The sequence below is a fragment of the Drosophila ficusphila genome, unplaced genomic scaffold, assembly GCF_018152265.1.
Source record: "Drosophila ficusphila isolate 14025-0441.05 unplaced genomic scaffold, ASM1815226v1 contig_791, whole genome shotgun sequence".
Taxonomy (NCBI): Eukaryota; Metazoa; Arthropoda; class Insecta; order Diptera; family Drosophilidae; genus Drosophila; species Drosophila ficusphila.
Genome location: NW_025064737.1, coordinates 5,008,896 through 5,026,047, shown reverse-complemented (window position 1 = coordinate 5,026,047; position 17,152 = coordinate 5,008,896). Strand labels below are relative to the sequence as shown.

General features: G+C 42.4%; 4 protein-coding genes across 7 annotated transcripts; 2 read left to right on the top strand and 2 right to left on the bottom strand.

Moving 5' to 3' along the window:
• Positions 1 to 70: 70 nt before the first annotated feature.
• On the top strand, positions 71 to 5,850 carry LOC108098521 (annexin B9). Of its 4 annotated transcripts, none has more exons than XM_017201493.1 (5): positions 71 to 129; positions 2,317 to 2,370; positions 3,032 to 3,740; positions 3,800 to 3,981; positions 5,640 to 5,850. In XM_017201493.1, exons 2-5 carry the CDS (start codon positions 2,341 to 2,343, stop codon positions 5,691 to 5,693), a joined length of 975 nt encoding a protein of 324 aa, XP_017056982.1. In that variant the 5' UTR covers positions 71 to 129; positions 2,317 to 2,340; the 3' UTR covers positions 5,694 to 5,850. The 4 variants fall into 4 exon arrangements, with proteins under 4 accessions (XP_017056982.1, XP_017056981.1, XP_017056980.1 ...); XM_017201492.2 differs by lacking the exon at positions 5,640 to 5,850 and adding an exon at positions 5,175 to 5,584; XM_017201491.2 differs by lacking the exon at positions 5,640 to 5,850 and adding an exon at positions 4,251 to 4,309.
• Positions 5,851 to 5,932: 82 nt separating this feature from the next.
• On the bottom strand, positions 5,933 to 8,600 carry LOC108098520 (uridine 5'-monophosphate synthase). The gene is made up of 3 exons (XM_017201490.2): positions 8,353 to 8,600; positions 7,772 to 8,288; positions 5,933 to 6,755 (listed from the first exon to the last, which is right to left on the bottom strand). Exons 1-3 carry the CDS (start codon positions 8,503 to 8,505, stop codon positions 5,944 to 5,946), a joined length of 1,482 nt encoding a protein of 493 aa, XP_017056979.1. The 5' UTR covers positions 8,506 to 8,600; the 3' UTR covers positions 5,933 to 5,943.
• A 504-nt stretch (positions 8,601 to 9,104) lies between these two features.
• On the top strand, positions 9,105 to 11,881 carry LOC108098483 (doublesex- and mab-3-related transcription factor A2). Its single transcript, XM_017201394.1, has 3 exons — positions 9,105 to 9,529; positions 10,665 to 11,189; positions 11,680 to 11,881. Exons 1-3 carry the CDS (start codon positions 9,278 to 9,280, stop codon positions 11,875 to 11,877), a joined length of 975 nt encoding a protein of 324 aa, XP_017056883.1. The 5' UTR covers positions 9,105 to 9,277; the 3' UTR covers positions 11,878 to 11,881.
• Positions 11,882 to 11,930: 49 nt separating this feature from the next.
• On the bottom strand, positions 11,931 to 16,163 carry LOC108098482 (hematopoietically-expressed homeobox protein Hhex). The gene is made up of 2 exons (XM_017201393.1): positions 15,579 to 16,163; positions 11,931 to 12,458 (listed from the first exon to the last, which is right to left on the bottom strand). The coding sequence occupies exons 1-2, from the start codon at positions 16,078 to 16,080 to the stop codon at positions 11,980 to 11,982; spliced, it is 981 nt and encodes a 326-aa protein (XP_017056882.1). The 5' UTR covers positions 16,081 to 16,163; the 3' UTR covers positions 11,931 to 11,979.
• Between the last annotated feature and the right edge of the window lie 989 nt (positions 16,164 to 17,152).

Here is a 17,152-nt window from a genome sequence, read left to right as displayed (position 1 = left end):
TGGATCCCAGTCACCGGCTTTTCACTTCCACTCTCTTACCAATGGGAGAGCGCCAGTATAAATTGGAGCTGTGAGCGCAAAAAGCTATAGTATTTTTTCTCATCGCCTGCAGTTCGCATCGCCTGACTTGTACGTTAAAAAGCTAAATATCGTTGGTAAATTTAAAAGAATTTGCAGATAAAACATTTTGTTTACTTTCGCTGTGCCAGAAATCACAAAGTCAAGTACAATAGCAATCAGAAAAGTGAAAAGAAAGTGTGTGATAAGCAATCGCAGGTGGTCGGTGCTAAGTTCATTTTACAGAATTCTGGGTGCGGCATGAGAAGAATTCTCCAGAATCTAGCATGGGAGTGAGCGAGATACAAAATCTCTCTATTTACTTTGCGTTTTTTGAATACGCGATTCAAATAGAATAGCCAGAGGAAAAAATACAAAATCGAAACCCAAAGATGACATCATCAAGAACGCCTCTCTTTTGGCGTTTTCTCTCCCCATTCGCAGACGCGTGTGACTTTTATTCATCTCCCACTAAACCTAAGTAAATGTTTCGTTCTGTTCTTATTTTTTTACTTGGGGATGAGAAACTGAATTCTTCGAAAAGGCGTCCATCAAAAAGTCTCTCGTGCCCCATTTCCCTGCTTAATTTAGTAATTCAATCAACTTCAATTGCTCTGATAGAGGCTTTAAACTACAGTAAATCTTGGTAATGAGTGTTTCCAGTATTACTCACCACATTCCGCATTCAATAACTCGTTGTAGTGCATTTAAGGCCGGGCAATTATACTAGTTTAGGTGTTTCATCAAGGTTTGTTACCTACTAAATTACCCGGCATAATTGTGAAACATTTCTGAGCTTCAATTCAAGGTACAGTCAGCCAGGGTCCCAACAAGAAGTTACTAAAAGCTTTTGTTTATGGAGTTGTTCACACAAAGTCACGAGTTGTACCAGTTTCAGAGCTCTCTTTATACCTATTTCTATAAAATCTAGATTTTTGTAGCTCTCTATTGTTTAAGTCGTGTTCAAAGTTTCCAATTGACGTCACTGATGTTGTGAATCATTAAGTGCTGTAATTTCAAATGTATCACAAGTCATGATAGTGCTAGAGCTATTTATAGATCTACATCATCATCAGATACGTCATCTCTATTGCGTTTTCCAGTCCACAACCACTTCCAAAATATACAACATTTTTAGATATAGGTGATTCCAAACACAGATGTCTGTCCATAAACATTTGAGGTGGAAATAATATTGTCATGCACCCCATGCATTTAAAACTTAAAAATGTTTTTAGCACAGAACAAAGTTCTGTTTTTGTTTCTGGTGATATTTAGCACTGTATTGCTAACATATAAAATTGGCTTGACAACTATTGTCTTGACTTTGACTGTATCCCATGCATATAGAACCGGTTCCCGCTTTGGCCAAAACATTTTTGTTTGTTTATAGCTTGACTGCAGAGGCGTTCGTAGTTGTTTCGGGTTTTTCTTAGGTATTGTGGCGTCGCCACGTCAAGTCTTTTATAATGCCTTTTTTCAGCTGCCTTTTGTTGACTTTCTACTTTGGCGGCAGCATAGAAAGGCAAACATATTTTCCGCTGTAGTTGCGGTACTAATTCAAGAGCGATCGGAATTCCAATCAATTTATCATTAAGTCATTTGGCCCTATTGATTTTTTTGATTATGTGGGCTTGTGGCGAATCCCCCGAGATAGTGTTCCACTTGACAACTGAAGAGGCCAGGTCAAGAACGAAAAAAGAGGAGTTGGTGGGGAAAGGCTTTTCCCTGAAGCTTTCTCTTGGCCACAAACGAGCCGTGCCCGATGTGTTCCAAAGCAGAACGCAATGAGCTCATCCGTTTTTAAGGCCATTTCGTGTGGGTTTGGTATGGTCTATCACGAAACAACATACCTTAAAAACAAAAAACAAAAGTCATTTGGTTATCAGACGCACCCGGTTTCGTAGTTCCGACTTCTTCTGCCAACGGAAAAGTGGAAACTTTCACTTTCGCCGGTAGTGCGTTGAACTTGCTTTAGGCCGAAACAAAAACTAGAAAAACATCTGGGCAAATAAGCGGGGGGGAAAAATCAATGGGAAAAGTGTTTTTAGCCCAGAGCGCCAGGCTGGCTACAGGGCGTATGCGTAATTCGAGGGTTTTACGACGTTGATGATGTCACCAGGCAGGGCCCAAAAATAAGGTCGGGTTCATTAGCCACATTGTAGTTGACCTTGCCTGGGGGTTGATTTTCTACCACGTTTGATTAACTAGCACTCGCCGAACTATTATTCATTAAGATTTCTTATTTCCTACTTACAGATTTTCCACAACAAACAAATCAAAATGAGTTCCGCTGAGTACTACCCATTCAAGGTGAGTTTACAATAGATTGAAAAAAAGGCTCTGCCTTTTTCTGATGAGCTGTCGGCTTATCAAAGTCATTTGATTACCTATAATTGCTTACTTCCATTACTCTACGAATATATAACTTGACTGATTAGATTTTTGATTGGGGTTCGAACACTCATTTTAATCATTTTAGCAGCTACTCTATTTTTGTTTATTTCCAAACATTGTTTTGTTGGCGAGAATGCAAAAAGCTCTGAAAACTCTCGAGGCCAAATGCAGCAGCTACATACATATGTATGTCCGAGTATCTCTGCCAACCAGATGCTAAGTAATTATCTGTAATTGGGCTATTAAAAGTTCATCAAATTGTATACTCTATACTAGATAACTTTTGCAAATATAAATGTGACTGATAGGAAAAGAGAGTGATAAGAGCTTTGTACAAAATATACGATAAGAGTCATACAAATTAAGTAGAATGAGAAAATTTTGAAACCTAACAAATATTATGCAAAACACAGATAAACCGAGAAGGCGAATAACAATGTATAAAGTAAATTCCGCAGAGTAGAGTTGAGTCACCTCAGTAGCACCCTTTTTGGGATTACGTGCCTTGCATTAAAATAGAACCTCTTATTCACTATTGCACACAAATTACTCACTTGCTTGGCATTTATTGTTGCAGTGCACACCCACCGTCTACCCGGCGGATCCCTTCGATCCCGTCGAGGATGCGGCCATTCTGCGCAAGGCGATGAAGGGCTTCGGCACCGACGAGAAGGCCATCATCGAGATCCTCGCCCGTCGCGGCATCGTGCAGCGCCTGGAGATCGCCGAGGCGTTCAAGACCGCCTACGGCAAGGACCTGATCTCGGACCTCAAGTCCGAGCTGGGCGGCAAGTTCGAGGACGTGATCCTGGCGCTGATGACGCCGCTGCCCCAGTTCTACGCCCAGGAGCTGCACGACGCCATCTCGGGCTTGGGCACCGATGAGGAGGCCATCATCGAGATCCTCTGCACTCTGTCCAACTACGGCATCAAGACGATCGCCCAGTTCTACGAGCAGAGCTTCGGCAAGTCCCTGGAGTCCGACCTGAAGGGCGACACCAGCGGCCACTTCAAGCGTCTGTGCGTTTCCCTGGTCCAGGGCAACCGCGATGAGAACCAGGGTGTGGACGAGGCTGCTGCCATTGCCGATGCCCAGGCGCTCCATGACGCCGGCGAGGGACAGTGGGGCACCGACGAGTCGACCTTCAACTCGATCCTGATCACCCGCTCCTACCAGCAGCTGCGCCAGATCTTCCTGGAGTACGAGAACCTCTCGGGCAACGACATCGAGAAGGCCATCAAGCGGGAGTTCAGCGGCTCCGTGGAGAAGGGTTTCCTGGCCATCGGTGGGTTACGCAATCAGTTATCCCTTTTGTACTGTTTCTAACTGCTATTTACCCTACAGTCAAGTGCTGCAAGTCCAAGATCGATTACTTCTCGGAGCGCCTGCACGACTCCATGGCCGGTTTGGGCACCAAGGACAAGACGCTGATCCGCATCATCGTCAGTCGCTCGGAAATCGATCTGGGTGACATCAAGGAGGCATTCCAGAACAAGTACGGCAAGAGCCTGGAGTCCTGGATCAAGGTAATTACCAATTTGCATTTCTTTGTGTGCTTGCCTTTAAGAGGTTTTAACTTTGCACCCCGTTTAATAAGAAACTAACTCGCATTCGATTTCGTATCTGCAATAACTCCCATTAATCGTGGTTAGATCAAAGATTTACAATCAATCATCCAGCTGGCTTCTCTTGTTGTTGTTTTCTTTTTCCAATTTGAATGCCATTATCCTTTCCCGCCCGTTGAATTCATTTGTGTGCATAAAACATTAAAACTTGGCATATTCTATATTTTTAGGGCGATACATCCGGCGATTATAAGCGTGCCCTATTGGCTATTGTTGGCTTCTAAAAAGATAAAAAAAAGAACTCGCAATCCAACAATAACTTGTCACTTTCGTCTGTTCCACGCCCAAAACTATATACTATACATCAAAAATGTACAAACGCAATTCAGAAATCGAATAGTTGACAATGTATAGCTTTTAAACTGGAACAAGTTTTTACGAAGACGAGGCCACGCAGAGCATTTAAAATCGTAGAATCAGAATCCCCAGTTCGCATCCTGTTAATTATTATAATTACTGTGACTATTATTATTATTACGACTATGCACGCCACATGCACATAACTGTATCTCTATATATATACCACACTTATGGTTTCTGTTTTGTTTCGAGTCTCATTTGCAATATAATCTTAAAAAAAGCAACAAAATAAAAATATGACAAAAACAAAATAAACAAAATTCAAATTGAGTTTTCGTTACCTATAAATAATAGCGCTACATTGGTTGCTTAACTCCACAACATCATTTAGGTCGATGGCTAAATTAATACAAGATCATGTTAAGTTGTTCTAAAAAGAAAATCAGCTATCTTTTATGAATTATTTAAAAGATTTTATAAACTTGATCAGCAACGGAAACCCTTTACTAAATGTTATACTAAGTGGTTGCTTTAAAAGTATGTAAAACCTAAATCTTTACTTGAAATTGGAAAAAAAAAGGCCTAATTATCTGCTGATCAAGTTTATATATAGCTTACATCTTTTCCTTGATCAACCTGGCATAAGCTTAACCCCACACTCACTCCTAAAAGACGTAGCTTTCGGGTATTAATCGATACCTAAGCCATGTATACAAAGTAAAAGCGTTTAATGCTCCACCCCTCTGCTCTTTTCACGCTTTATCTCTACAATTAAACCCAACCAACAACAACAGGAGGATGCCCAGACCGATATTGGATATGTTTTGGTCACGCTTACAGCTTGGTAGACGGATGCAGCCAGAATATACGAATATTTGAGCAATATTCCCACTGCTAAAATAGAAAATGCCAAAAAAATCAAACGAAAACATTGCATTTCCCCAATCAAAATAACAAAAGCGGAGAACAAATGAAATTATCTATTTACAAATGAGATGTGTTCTAAAAATCCAATCTGCGAAACCTTTAGTATTTTCCCTCTGTGCAATAACGTCTAACGTCCAAGTCTTTATCTTCGACTACGATTATTTAACAATTTACGTACTTTATTTTGTATACATGTCTTTTATTGTAAATTATTTTGCATCGAACTCGTATGTATAGTTTGTGCTTGTATTAACTAATAAAGTTGGCTTACACTCAACGGCAAGACTGGGTCACACATATCATCCTTCCTCTCCTCTTGATCTCGTTCGCAGGACGATCTCTCCGGAGACTACAGCTACGTGTTGCAGTGCCTTGCCTCCTACTAAGGATTCCCTCATCGCCGAAGCATTTCGCATCGATTGTTAACCATTCTACTTGTTGTAACTCCTATCTTCACGCAAACCTTGTTTGTCAACTTTTCTGTGAAGGATTCATAGCCTATATTCAATTCATATAAATGCGTTTTAAAATCATGGAAAAGAATTTGGAAGTTTTTCACTTAACCTAGGGGGTAACCGAAACCGCGGGAATGGATGGGGGGAATATTTGTTTTAAAGGGAATAAAGGTGGTGCCTTCTATTTGGCCACTCGATCTTGGTAGGCTGCCCACAGGCGATCGCGGTAGGTTTGAGCTGCCTGCTCCGGACTGGCGGCCTTCAGGATGCCCCTGCCCACCACGCCGATGTCGGCGCCTCTCTCCTTGACCACGTGTTCTGGGCTCTGGTACTGCTGGCCCAGCTGGTCCACGCTCTCGTCGATCTTCACGCCGGGCGTCAGCTGCAGCAGACCGGGGAAGGCGAAGGCATCGGCGGATTGGCACACCACTCCGGCCACGAAGTCCACATCGGCCCCCTCGGTGGCGATCTTGTTGCTGTTCTCCTTGTACTTGGCATCGATCAGGTTGCCGCTGGCCGACATCTCCGCCAGCAGGAAGACACCGCGCTCCTTGCCCGCCGCCTCCTCGCCAAGGCCCGCCTTCAGACCTTGCAGAATACTGCGTCCAGGTAACGTGTGGGCGGTCACCAGATCAGCCCAGCTGGAAATCTTGTAGATGCCCTTGCCGTACTGCAGGGACACCGTGTTGCCGATGTCCGCGAACTTGCGGTCCTCCATCAGCAGGAAATTGTGCCGCTGGGCCAGAGCTTGCAGGTCCCCGATGAACTTCTCGCTAAAGTCCTCGACGATGTCCACGTGGGTCTTCAGCAGGCAGATGTACGGTCCGCACTTGTCGGCCACCTCCAGGATCTCATCCGCCCGCGTGAGATCTGCGGCCAGACAGAGGTTCGTCTGCTTGCTGGCTATCAGGTTGAAGAGCCGCTTGGCCACCGCGCTCTTGGCCAAGTTGGCGCGGCTCTCGTAGGTCAGTTTGGTGCGCTGCAAGTCGTTGGCTGGGGGAAGGGAAAAGTAGGATTGGTCAGCACTTGATTTTAAAGTTATACACGGGAGCTATCTAATCGCTGCACTTATTTGTGATCTTTGATAAGAATACCTATCCCAACAATTTTTAAATCAAATAGATTTTATGTTAACTAAGTCTAAGTCTTCACAAATGAATATGTATTCAAATATACATTTTACGTGCAGTTTACATAAAATGAATAATAATGAAAATAAATAACAAATAATTTAATATTTTATATACTGGCATCGTTGCTCTCAAACTTTTTATGAATTGGTTCTACTTAATATCTCTCAATTATTGTATAAGTGATTTAATTCGGTTCGTTATTGATTTGTTATTCATTTGACGTCTGTAAGGCGATCCAAATAAAAATGCTGAATAAACACATCACAATTGTGTACAAAGCTAACAACAAAAAAATATTTAGGGGTATCACAAAATTCTGCTAAGCCATTTGAAAATTTCCGGACTTTACTTTAAAAATATGTACATATGTTCAAAGTTTCACCTAAAACAAACGTGTGCAAAAACACCAAATCTTTTTTAAACTTTCCCCTTAGACATAACTAATCAAAACGATAAGGTATATTTAGAAGTCCAACGCCAGACATGACATGAACCCAACCGGTTCTCATACATTTTAACTAGCCAAAAAAGCAGGCATGCCTATTTAGAGCTGGCAGCCCAGAGATAGGCTCGATTGGAGGAGGGGACCGGCTCTCGAGTGGCTTGATAAGCATGGCATAATTGAGTGGATCACTGCCCGGAATCACGTGCGAATTTCCCGCGAACTTGATCCGGTCCGAGGGCGGAATCCAGATCGGCTTACCGCTGTTTATGGCGGGGATTGTATAACGAAAGCAAATTTAGGAACTTTATGACCGGAGCTCCCCTAATTGAATTTGGTTCGAGGCCATGCGCTGCCCGAGTGTCATTATCTGTCTATCTAACTGGCTATCTACTATATATCTAGGGGGATCTGAATCTGGAGTACATACGAACCTCCGACCACGTTGGCCTTATCGCCGCCGACGAAGCTGCCATCGCTGTTGATTTGGACGGCGGCTATGTACTTGGCCACCGCCTCCACGGTGGACTTCTCGATGCGTCCCGCCTCGTGGAGCGTGTTCAGCAGGAAGGAGAGCGTGAAGAGCGAGTGCATCCGCACACCGTGCTTGGCGATGTTGGCCACGCCGCCTTGTTCCCGGTCCACAACCACCACGGCGTCGGTGACCACGATGCCTTCGCTCTGCAGATCACGCACTGTGTCCATAATGCTCGATCCGGAGGTGACCACATCCTCCACAATCAAACAGGTGTCGCCGGCATTGAAGATGCCCTCGACCAGCTTCTTGGTGCCGTAGGCCTTGGCCTCCTTGCGCCGCACCAACATGGGTGTTCCCTGCTGCACGGAAACAATGGTGGCCAGAGGAAGCGCCGTGTAGGGAACTCCGCACACGTGCTTGGCGCTCAGTTGCTTCTCCTTGATGTGCTCCACCAGCAGATCGGAAACGGTTTGCTAATGAAAGATTCCATTAACAGTATTAAATTATGAACATAGGATTCCATTCCCGTAAACCTACCATCACATCCGGATAGCTGACGATCACTCGGAGATCAAAGTAAACCGGCGAATTGATGCCCACCTTCATCTTGAAGTCACCGAACTTGAAGGCATTGATCTCGAACAGCTTGATGGCCAGAGCCCTAATTTTATCCGAGTTGGTAGCAACCATGGTAACTTTATTTGATTCTCGATCTTTATTCACCGGACACGTGCTAAGCTGTCTTCCAATAAGAACCGTCCAATTGGGAGTCGAGCACTTTTTTAAACATGCAGACAGTGTGACCAGTTGGCCTAGGCGTTAGGCTATTTTTTACCGGCTAGTTTATGCAAATGTGTGGCAACGCTGTTTGGATGGGAAACTCCGCTAAGCGCTTTAACTTGATTCAAAAATAAACCGTTAGTTTTCGTTTAACTGTTTTTGCTTAAGAATTCAAATCAAAAATTTATTATATTACAAAAATGCAATAAATTAATTTATTATAAATCACTATCATATTCGATTATTGTTATTCGGTATATTTATTTATTTAAATTCCTTCATAAAAGCGCTTGTTGAAATTCTATTGCAAAAAAAATTACAATGCAATTTTATAAAATTACGAACTATTTGCTGCAAGCTTTGAATTTGTTTTACCCAACCTTTGGAATACTTTGCTCCACCCACTTTTGGACTTAGGGGTGGAGTGTCTATTCAAGTTGCAACCACCAATCAAAAAGCAAAGAGTCCTTGAAACTCAACTAACCATTTTCCGGCAAAAGCGCCTGCGTAAGTCAACAAAAATTCGGCATCCAGGCTTTGAAACAATTCGCACCAGATCCTTGGGGTCAAGTGTTTCCAAAATTTAGTTTCTTTTCGCTGGCCCCCAACTAAGAAGCTCGAAGCAGCAACTTCTCTGTTCAATTATCAGTTCTAATTGAATCCTTTTCGCGCCGGCGTTGCAATGTCCAGTGTTAGTGGAGAACCCGCTGGTGAGGTGGCTGCCAAGCGTCCTCGTCTCGCGTCCTCCAAGGGCCCCAAAATAGTTGAGACCCAACAGCCCAAGGTCGTCAATCGGGTGCCCAAATGTGCCCGCTGCCGCAACCATGGGATTATCTCGGAGCTACGGGGACACAAGAAGCTCTGCACCTACAAGAACTGCAAGTGCGCCAAGTGCGTCCTGATCTTCGAGAGGCAGCGCATTATGGCCGCCCAGGTGAGTGCGCGGAAATCTTGTTAGAGGAGTACCACTCAAGATTGACTTTAAAAAGTGGATCAAATATTAAGGTACATACCCTTTTGAATTAAGTTTAAAAGGAAACCTCTATGGTTTACAAGAAACCCTTCTATGACTCTGTCAATAAAGTCCTTTTTAAATCGTTACAGCTTTGTATATTGCTTTGTTGAGCCTATATTAATATTAAAAAAGTTCCAGATTTGATATTTTGATTGGAACTATACGAGAACTATGGGCTACTATATAAGACAAAATTACTTACCTTCTCGTTGTTTTATAGATTTGAGTTATAACTGTAAAGGTTTACGAGTATAAGCTTAAGCTAGGCAAAGCTTAGTCTTAGTCTTAGCTAAAGTCTTAAACGTTGTATATACATATATAAAAAAAGATTAATAAGCAACTAATGTGTTTTTAAGTGTAGAATTTCGCTTTAAGAATTTCAATTATTATATTATATACATATATATTAGACAATACAAATGATTTTGTCAATTTACAAGCTTTACAACCATTAAGGTAGAGAATTAACGAGTTTTTTAAGTGTAACGATAAGATCTCACTTGCTGTATTGAGTTGAAGTCGGTAGTTTTGGCTAATTGTATCCAGGTTCCATGCCATCCGAATTAACTCAATCTGTGTTACTGAATTCAATTGACGGCTTCCTTAGAAAAATAGTTAGCCAAGCCATTTGTATTGTGTTTAGATTAAGCGCTGGCCAAGCGCTCAATTCGAAACACAAATAGCCGTTGGGCACACAGACTCCTGGGTAAACCCACCAAGTCCACACAAATCCACACAATCCCCACTCCAGTGGCAAGTCAAACAGCCAATGAAATGGAGCAGGACAACCAGTGCGGTATTCCCCCCCCTTTTTACTGCGCTGATGGTGATGATGATGGAAAGTTGTCAAAGCGTAGGAACAAATCGACCAAAATATCCGCTTACCAAAACTGTTTGCACAAGTGTGGCTCCGTCTCGCATTTCATTAGATCAGTTTGGATGGCGATACCCCAAGGAATCGCCGTGAATCTTTGTTTGCGGAAAAGTCAAACAGCAGCAGACGGAGCTGTTCACTTGTCGCATATTAATTTCCATTTGGTTTTGGGTCTTTCAGGTCGCCCTGAAGCGCCAGCAGGCCGTGGAGGATGCGATTGCGATGCGGTTGGTGGCCAACAAAACGGGTCGTTCCATCGATGCCCTGCCGCCGGGCAACATTTTCGGTTTGACCGTGACCCAGCCGAGTTCACCGCATCCCAGCAGGGAAGTTGACCAAGCGGAGAAGCCTTCTACAGAGGATCACAAGGCAGAGCATAAGCCGCCGGAGGAGGAGTACAGCGAACCAGCTGCGGTGGCCCAGGATCTGAGTGCTCCGCGCAGGGAGAATGTCTCCCAAACAGCCATCGATATGCTGGCCCAGCTCTTTCCCCAGCGAAAGCGATCTGTTCTGGAACTGGTGCTCAAGCGCTGCGATCTCGACCTGATCCGGGCTATTGAGAATGTCTCTCCAACTGGCTCATCCTTGCCAGTGGATGTCACCGGCCATCAGCTGCCCAGCCAGGAACCAGGTGTCCTGCCCAGTGTGCCGCAGAACACTCCGCCAAGGAGCAGCGCCTTCAGGCCGGTCATAACAGATCATCAGGTAAGGAAATCATATTTGAATTTCGAAAACTACCATGCTGGCATTAAATAGAAAATGGTATCGATTTTTATAAATAAAGAGGTGATTTCTAAGTATACTTACAAATAAAAACTTTTTATAATGTACACACCGGTTTTCTATTGAAAGTGTGTGAATTTCTCAAACATTTAACACGTTTATAGGCTCTTCTACAAAATATGTTTTTTATGTCACTATAATTAAAAACATATTTTAACTTATCTCAGACTTCAATAGGACTTTCAAAATTTAAATTTTTATTTATGATTCTTTTTTGAGCTTGTATATTAAATATGAATGATAATAATTAATTTTTATTATCTAAGTCCTTTTAATTTGGAAGACCAGTTGCCTATTAACAAAAAGGTAAACTTTTTGATTGTACTGGACAAAATCTACAGCAAAATAATATCTTAAATCCAATATTTTCATTTGTTCTAAACTATAAATAATGTTTAATCTCACCTTTCAGTACCAGGGCAAATCGATGGTGGAGCTAAAGCCGCCGGTCTTTGGAAGCAGTGCATCGGCGGCGGCCGCCGCTATTTGTGCCTATCCCAAGTGGTTCGTGCCGCTCTCCTTCCCGGTGACCATGGGGCACCTCTCCAACCTGGCTCCGCGCTGCACCCTGCCCAACTGCGCCTGTCTGGACAGCTACCAGTTCCACTAGGAGATCCCCCATCGAGTGCTAATTACATTTCTATTGAAATAAATTTATTTAACCTAACTACAAGCTGAACTATCTTATGAGTAAGTGGGCAATCTTCGAGCTTCACTTGGGGGTTCCCTCCGCCTCCTCCTCCTCGTCGTCGTCCTCATCGTCCTCGGAGAGGTACATGCGATCCTCCTCGTCGCTCTGCTGGCCACTCCTACTCCCGCTACTCCCAAGATTCATGATGGGAACGGTGCCATTCGAAGTGGGAGACGAAGGCTCTGCCGACGGAGCTACAGATCCTTGGGCGGATGTACTGCGCTTGCTGAGATTGGCACGTCGCCACTTGGCCCGCCGGTTCTGGAACCAGGTCTTCACCTGGCGATCAGTCAGCTTTAGTTGGAGTGCCAAGTGGCGTCGCTCCTCTGGTGAAAGGTACTTGGAGCTGGCGAAGCGTCCTTCGAGATTTTTTGTCTGCTGGGAGGTGAAGCGGATCTGGCCGCCCTTTCGCTTCACTCCGAAGTTGGACATGTAGAAGCTGGCCGCCGGATAGGCATTGCAGTACAAGGCAGCAGCTGCACTTGCCGGGTTTGTAAAGCCTGTAGAGAAAAAATTTAGTCATTATTTAATGGTTTTTGGAACGTTAATAAAGCGTTTAAATTTTTAAAATAAATTACACAATAAAAAAATACGGGATTTAAATTATACTATTAGGTATTTATATATTTTATTATTATATTTTGTTAAGATTTTATTATTGTAATGTTATTATCATTTATTGGTTGCTCCTAAATTCCACAAAGTAAACTTAGAAGATAAGCAATTCAATATTAGCAAACAACAAAGGTTTTTTTCTTTAACAAAAAATTTAACACCACTGATGGCGATGGTAAATATTTATATGTATGTATCAGGACTATTATAGAAGTAGTTATATGATTAATAAACGGATTTTTATGTTAAAAGTATTTTAAATTAAATACACGTATATGGCCATGCTAAAGACTCAATAATTGTTCATTCATTGTGATTTCGCATTTTATCATTTTATAGGCAAATAATAGATACACCCGATCTATCAAATTTGTTCTTTCAGCTATATCCCCATTTAAAGATAACTAAAAGTTGCCCTGGAAAAGTCAAGAACAATCGATTCTTTAAATAACACTCGCAAGTTATCTGCTCGATATAAAGTGGTGCAATCGTTGTGTTTTGATTGGTGGCTCCTGTGGCCCGGTTCCCCTATCTCCGCCCACCAACTCTTATCGAGGTAATCGGACACAATAATTCCGAGTCGTACATGTGCCCAAGTGTTCGGGTATAGGGTACAAATATATATATCAGTAGCAGTATCCGTATCGGGAGATATGTCAACGCCCACTTGTAAGTGGGTGAGGACTTGGTGGCCATTGCGAAATCGATCGAATGAGCAGCGAGGTTCCAGAGCAATCAAGCCAATTCAATTGCCGCCCGACAAGCAATCCGATTATGGTACTATATGTGTAGTATAGTATATGATATAGTACAGTATATGATAAGCAAAACAGTGACTTTCTATTGACGTAACGGAAATTCGCACTCATGAATGTGAACTAATCTGGTATTTTGGTACTCAGTTACCTCATAAGGGTGCCAATCTAAAATATTCCCAAGAAATAGCTGAAAGCCTTTAAATAAATAACATTCGATTTCAGGTGTCATAATTTAAATTGTTACAAATAGACTTATTAACGGTTATTTTTATTAAGTGGCATGCACAGTGATAAGATTTTTCCCCCCTGAAACCGCATTCTGCTCCTTCAAAAGGTTTTTAATCGCTGAAAATTGGATTTGTTATTATTTTATAATGTGCGTGTCCCCAAAGAAAGAAAAAAATCATATCAGCCACTTGTCGAAAACCTCCTCTCACCCCTTACTTTTTGACAACGGACGAGCTTATCGTAATCAAATGGCAATTGTCGCTAAAAGATGATGGACAGCGCCTATTAATCGGCTCTAATAGCATTTGTCGTTTAGATAAGCCAATACAAATCGGAAACCGGGTTAACAATGGACTTGGAGTGGGCTATACGAGCAGATATACCTGTCTGAATTGTATTGATCAATGGCATACTAAAGCAATCAATGCTCTACGTGATTGCGAATTGAGATTAACTCAATTGGAATTTTTATAAACGAAAATTATTGATACGAAGCGATATGAGTGGATTGGAAATTAAAGATTTGTATTTTATCCGGCCTTGTACTTCCTGTGAAGAAGTGAAGACTTTGACTCAAAAAAAACTAATGAATGTTTTTACTAAATGAAGATGTTATTGTTCTCATATTTAAATGTAGTATATAAAGGGAGAATATATGTTTACTTTTTCCTAGAATTTTTTTAAATGTAAGTGTTTTTTGTTCATTGTAACTAGAATCTTTGATAAATCGTAACAGTTTTCTAACGTTTCCCACAGTTGAGCTTATTAGCATGAATAGTTTCAAGGAGTTCGATTTTCCTGACACAAAAGTAAGCCTTTTTAAATACGGCTAACCAACTGTCACTTGGATTTCCATTTCATAGACCCCTCACTAATGTTTTGATGGCTCTCACCTCAATTTCAAATATTTGTCAGTTTGATAAGGCAGCCGAAAATATTTCGTGGGTTTTTGAAAGGGATGGAAGTGGGGCTGTGACCTTATCGGCATTTGGTATTTCCCTGACTGATTTTCTGGGGCTAATCTACCGTTACATTGCACTGAGAACTAACCGGGAAATGCATTTGTGGGAGGGGAAAGTGAGATCTCAAGTGGCATTGGCGCCAACACTTGACTTTGACAAACACCCAACTGAGCACACACACATTAATCATGTTTATGGCCCATTTTGTGTGGGATCCCATTGTAATATTTGGAGGTTCGAACACTTTGGAATTAGGCTGGTTAAGACTGTATTTAAATGAGGATTTTACCTAGAACCCTTTCCATGGTCGATCAATTTCCATAAGTCAGTTTGATGGAAGAGATTAATACTTGAACTTATAACTGTCGAAATGGGTTCGCTCCTAATCCTTCCCTGTGGGAAAGTCTAACAGTCTAATAAACATTATTTGTCATAACATTTTTTAGAACCGACCGATTAAATTAAAAAAATAAGTAATTTAACGTTTATCAGCATCAAGTATTGAATTGATAATTGTACGGCTCATTCATTAATAAAGCCCCATTACGCAGGTTGTGAGTCATTTCCGGTCATTTCATAATTTCCATAATGAAAAGTTAATTCTTAATAAATTATCTTCGAATTTATCGTGAAATAAGGTGTAAGTTGTACATGTAAGTTGTATATTAAAATTATTAACACCTATTTAGTATTTAATATGTAAGATTAAATCATAATATTTTTTTTAATTGGTTATTTTAAAACAATGAATTAGTCCCTAAAATATATACAAAGTAAAACAATTACAATAGATAAAGTTATCGATATAAAACAAAAAATGTAATATTTATATTTAACAGCTATGGACTTTTCCAATCCCAATTCCCGGTTAAAAAAAAAAATAGCACTCTTATCATCAATTTAAGTTTATGTCCTACAAAAGTAACAGAATTCTTAATGAACAATTTAAAAATTTCTTATTAAAATTGTTCCGAACTTGTCATTTCCCTATATCACAATCCTCTACTTTTATTTTTTCGAATTATTAATAGGTTCGAATATATTTAAGAGTACCCACCTTCGCAGTCCATGGCGAAAGGACTGTACTGCTCGCAATATCCTGTGGGCTGGACGGCGGCGGCGGCTGCCACTGCGGCTGCCTGAAAGTGGGGCATGAAGAGCGAGGGGTTCTTCTGCAGGTTGAGCACCTGCTGGTAGAACAGCGAGGCGGGATCCGGATATATGGGGTTGAAGCGCAGCGAGGTGGGCGCCAGCACTTGGCTGGAGTCCAGATTCTTGAGGGTGTGGGCATACTGGGCGGCGACTGCCTCGCGGGACAGATCGTAGATGTGGGAGGTGGACGAGGGAGCAGATGGGCTGGTGGTGGCCAGTGCCGCCTTGGGCACGACCAGAGCAGGAGAAGATGGTATCGCTCCAGTCACAGGACTTTGCGAGGATCCCCGACGCGATTGAGATCGTTGGGTGGTTTCGATTGCGGGACTCTGTGAAGTTCTCGTCTTTTGCTCCAGGATGTTCTCAATGGAGAAGGCCGCTTTACTGGCTTTGGTGCCGATATCCATTGTGGTATTATACTGAGTGGTAATGTAGATCAACGTATAACGCGTTAACTGCTGCGATTTCCGGAGCGATCGAAGCGACTGCGTTGGCCACAGGCGGTGAACTAATGGCAATCGGGCGAAGAAGTCGCCGCAGAGCCGCGGACCCAATAAATTGTACCAAATCTGATTTCACAGAATATAATAGATTGTACCTATAATGTTGTGCTAATGGGTAGATATCAATATTAACAATAATAGAGCGGTATGTAGATATGGCGCGCGGGGAGATAATGCCGAGCTACCGGCCATCGATTGATAAGCGAGTGGTGGTTGGTGGGCGCTCCAGTGGCTCGATGGTGGCACTCCACTCCACTCCACTCCACTCGATTCCCCGATTCCGATTCGGAATACGATTTCGTATTCGAAGACTCGTTGGTCGTTGGTCGGACACCCAATCGGCGATCCGATCGCATAAATCACAGCTCCTCGGGCTGCCAGCCCACAAAACCACCCGAAATACCTCCCACCTCCCACTTTGGTAGTCGGTGCGTTTGATCGAGTAATTGTTAATCACCCCTTATCGGTATCGTTACCTGGTTTCGGCTCTTGGCTCCCAGCTCCCACTGTTTGGTTATTATATTCTGTTGATTGTTGTTGTAAACAAATTAAAATTACCCCCTCACCACCCCCTTTTTTTTGGTGGGGAGGTGTCCTTCCCTTCGAGAGATATCGCTTTGATTGAGTAATCGAGTTTGTGTTATGATTCCATACTTTTTTTTTTGACAATTTATACCTTTGTGCGCGTGTAGTTGTGAATAGGTTTTTCGGGGGTGTCTTATCAGCTGTACTCGGGCTCCTCGTAAAGCCTCCCAGATGATGGATTACTTTTGATTTCGGCCTTTGGGCCGGGTGATAAAAAACCGAACAGAGCCTATAAATGCCTCCGATTGTTGTTATTGTTGCCGATTCAACAACATTACCCGATAGATACCTTTATGATATTGTTTTTCAGGTCGCCTCCCGAAAGTTTGTATCTTCGAGATAAGTTTGGGGTTCCAATGGGTTTCCGGGGACAATGAAAATCTTCAGTTAC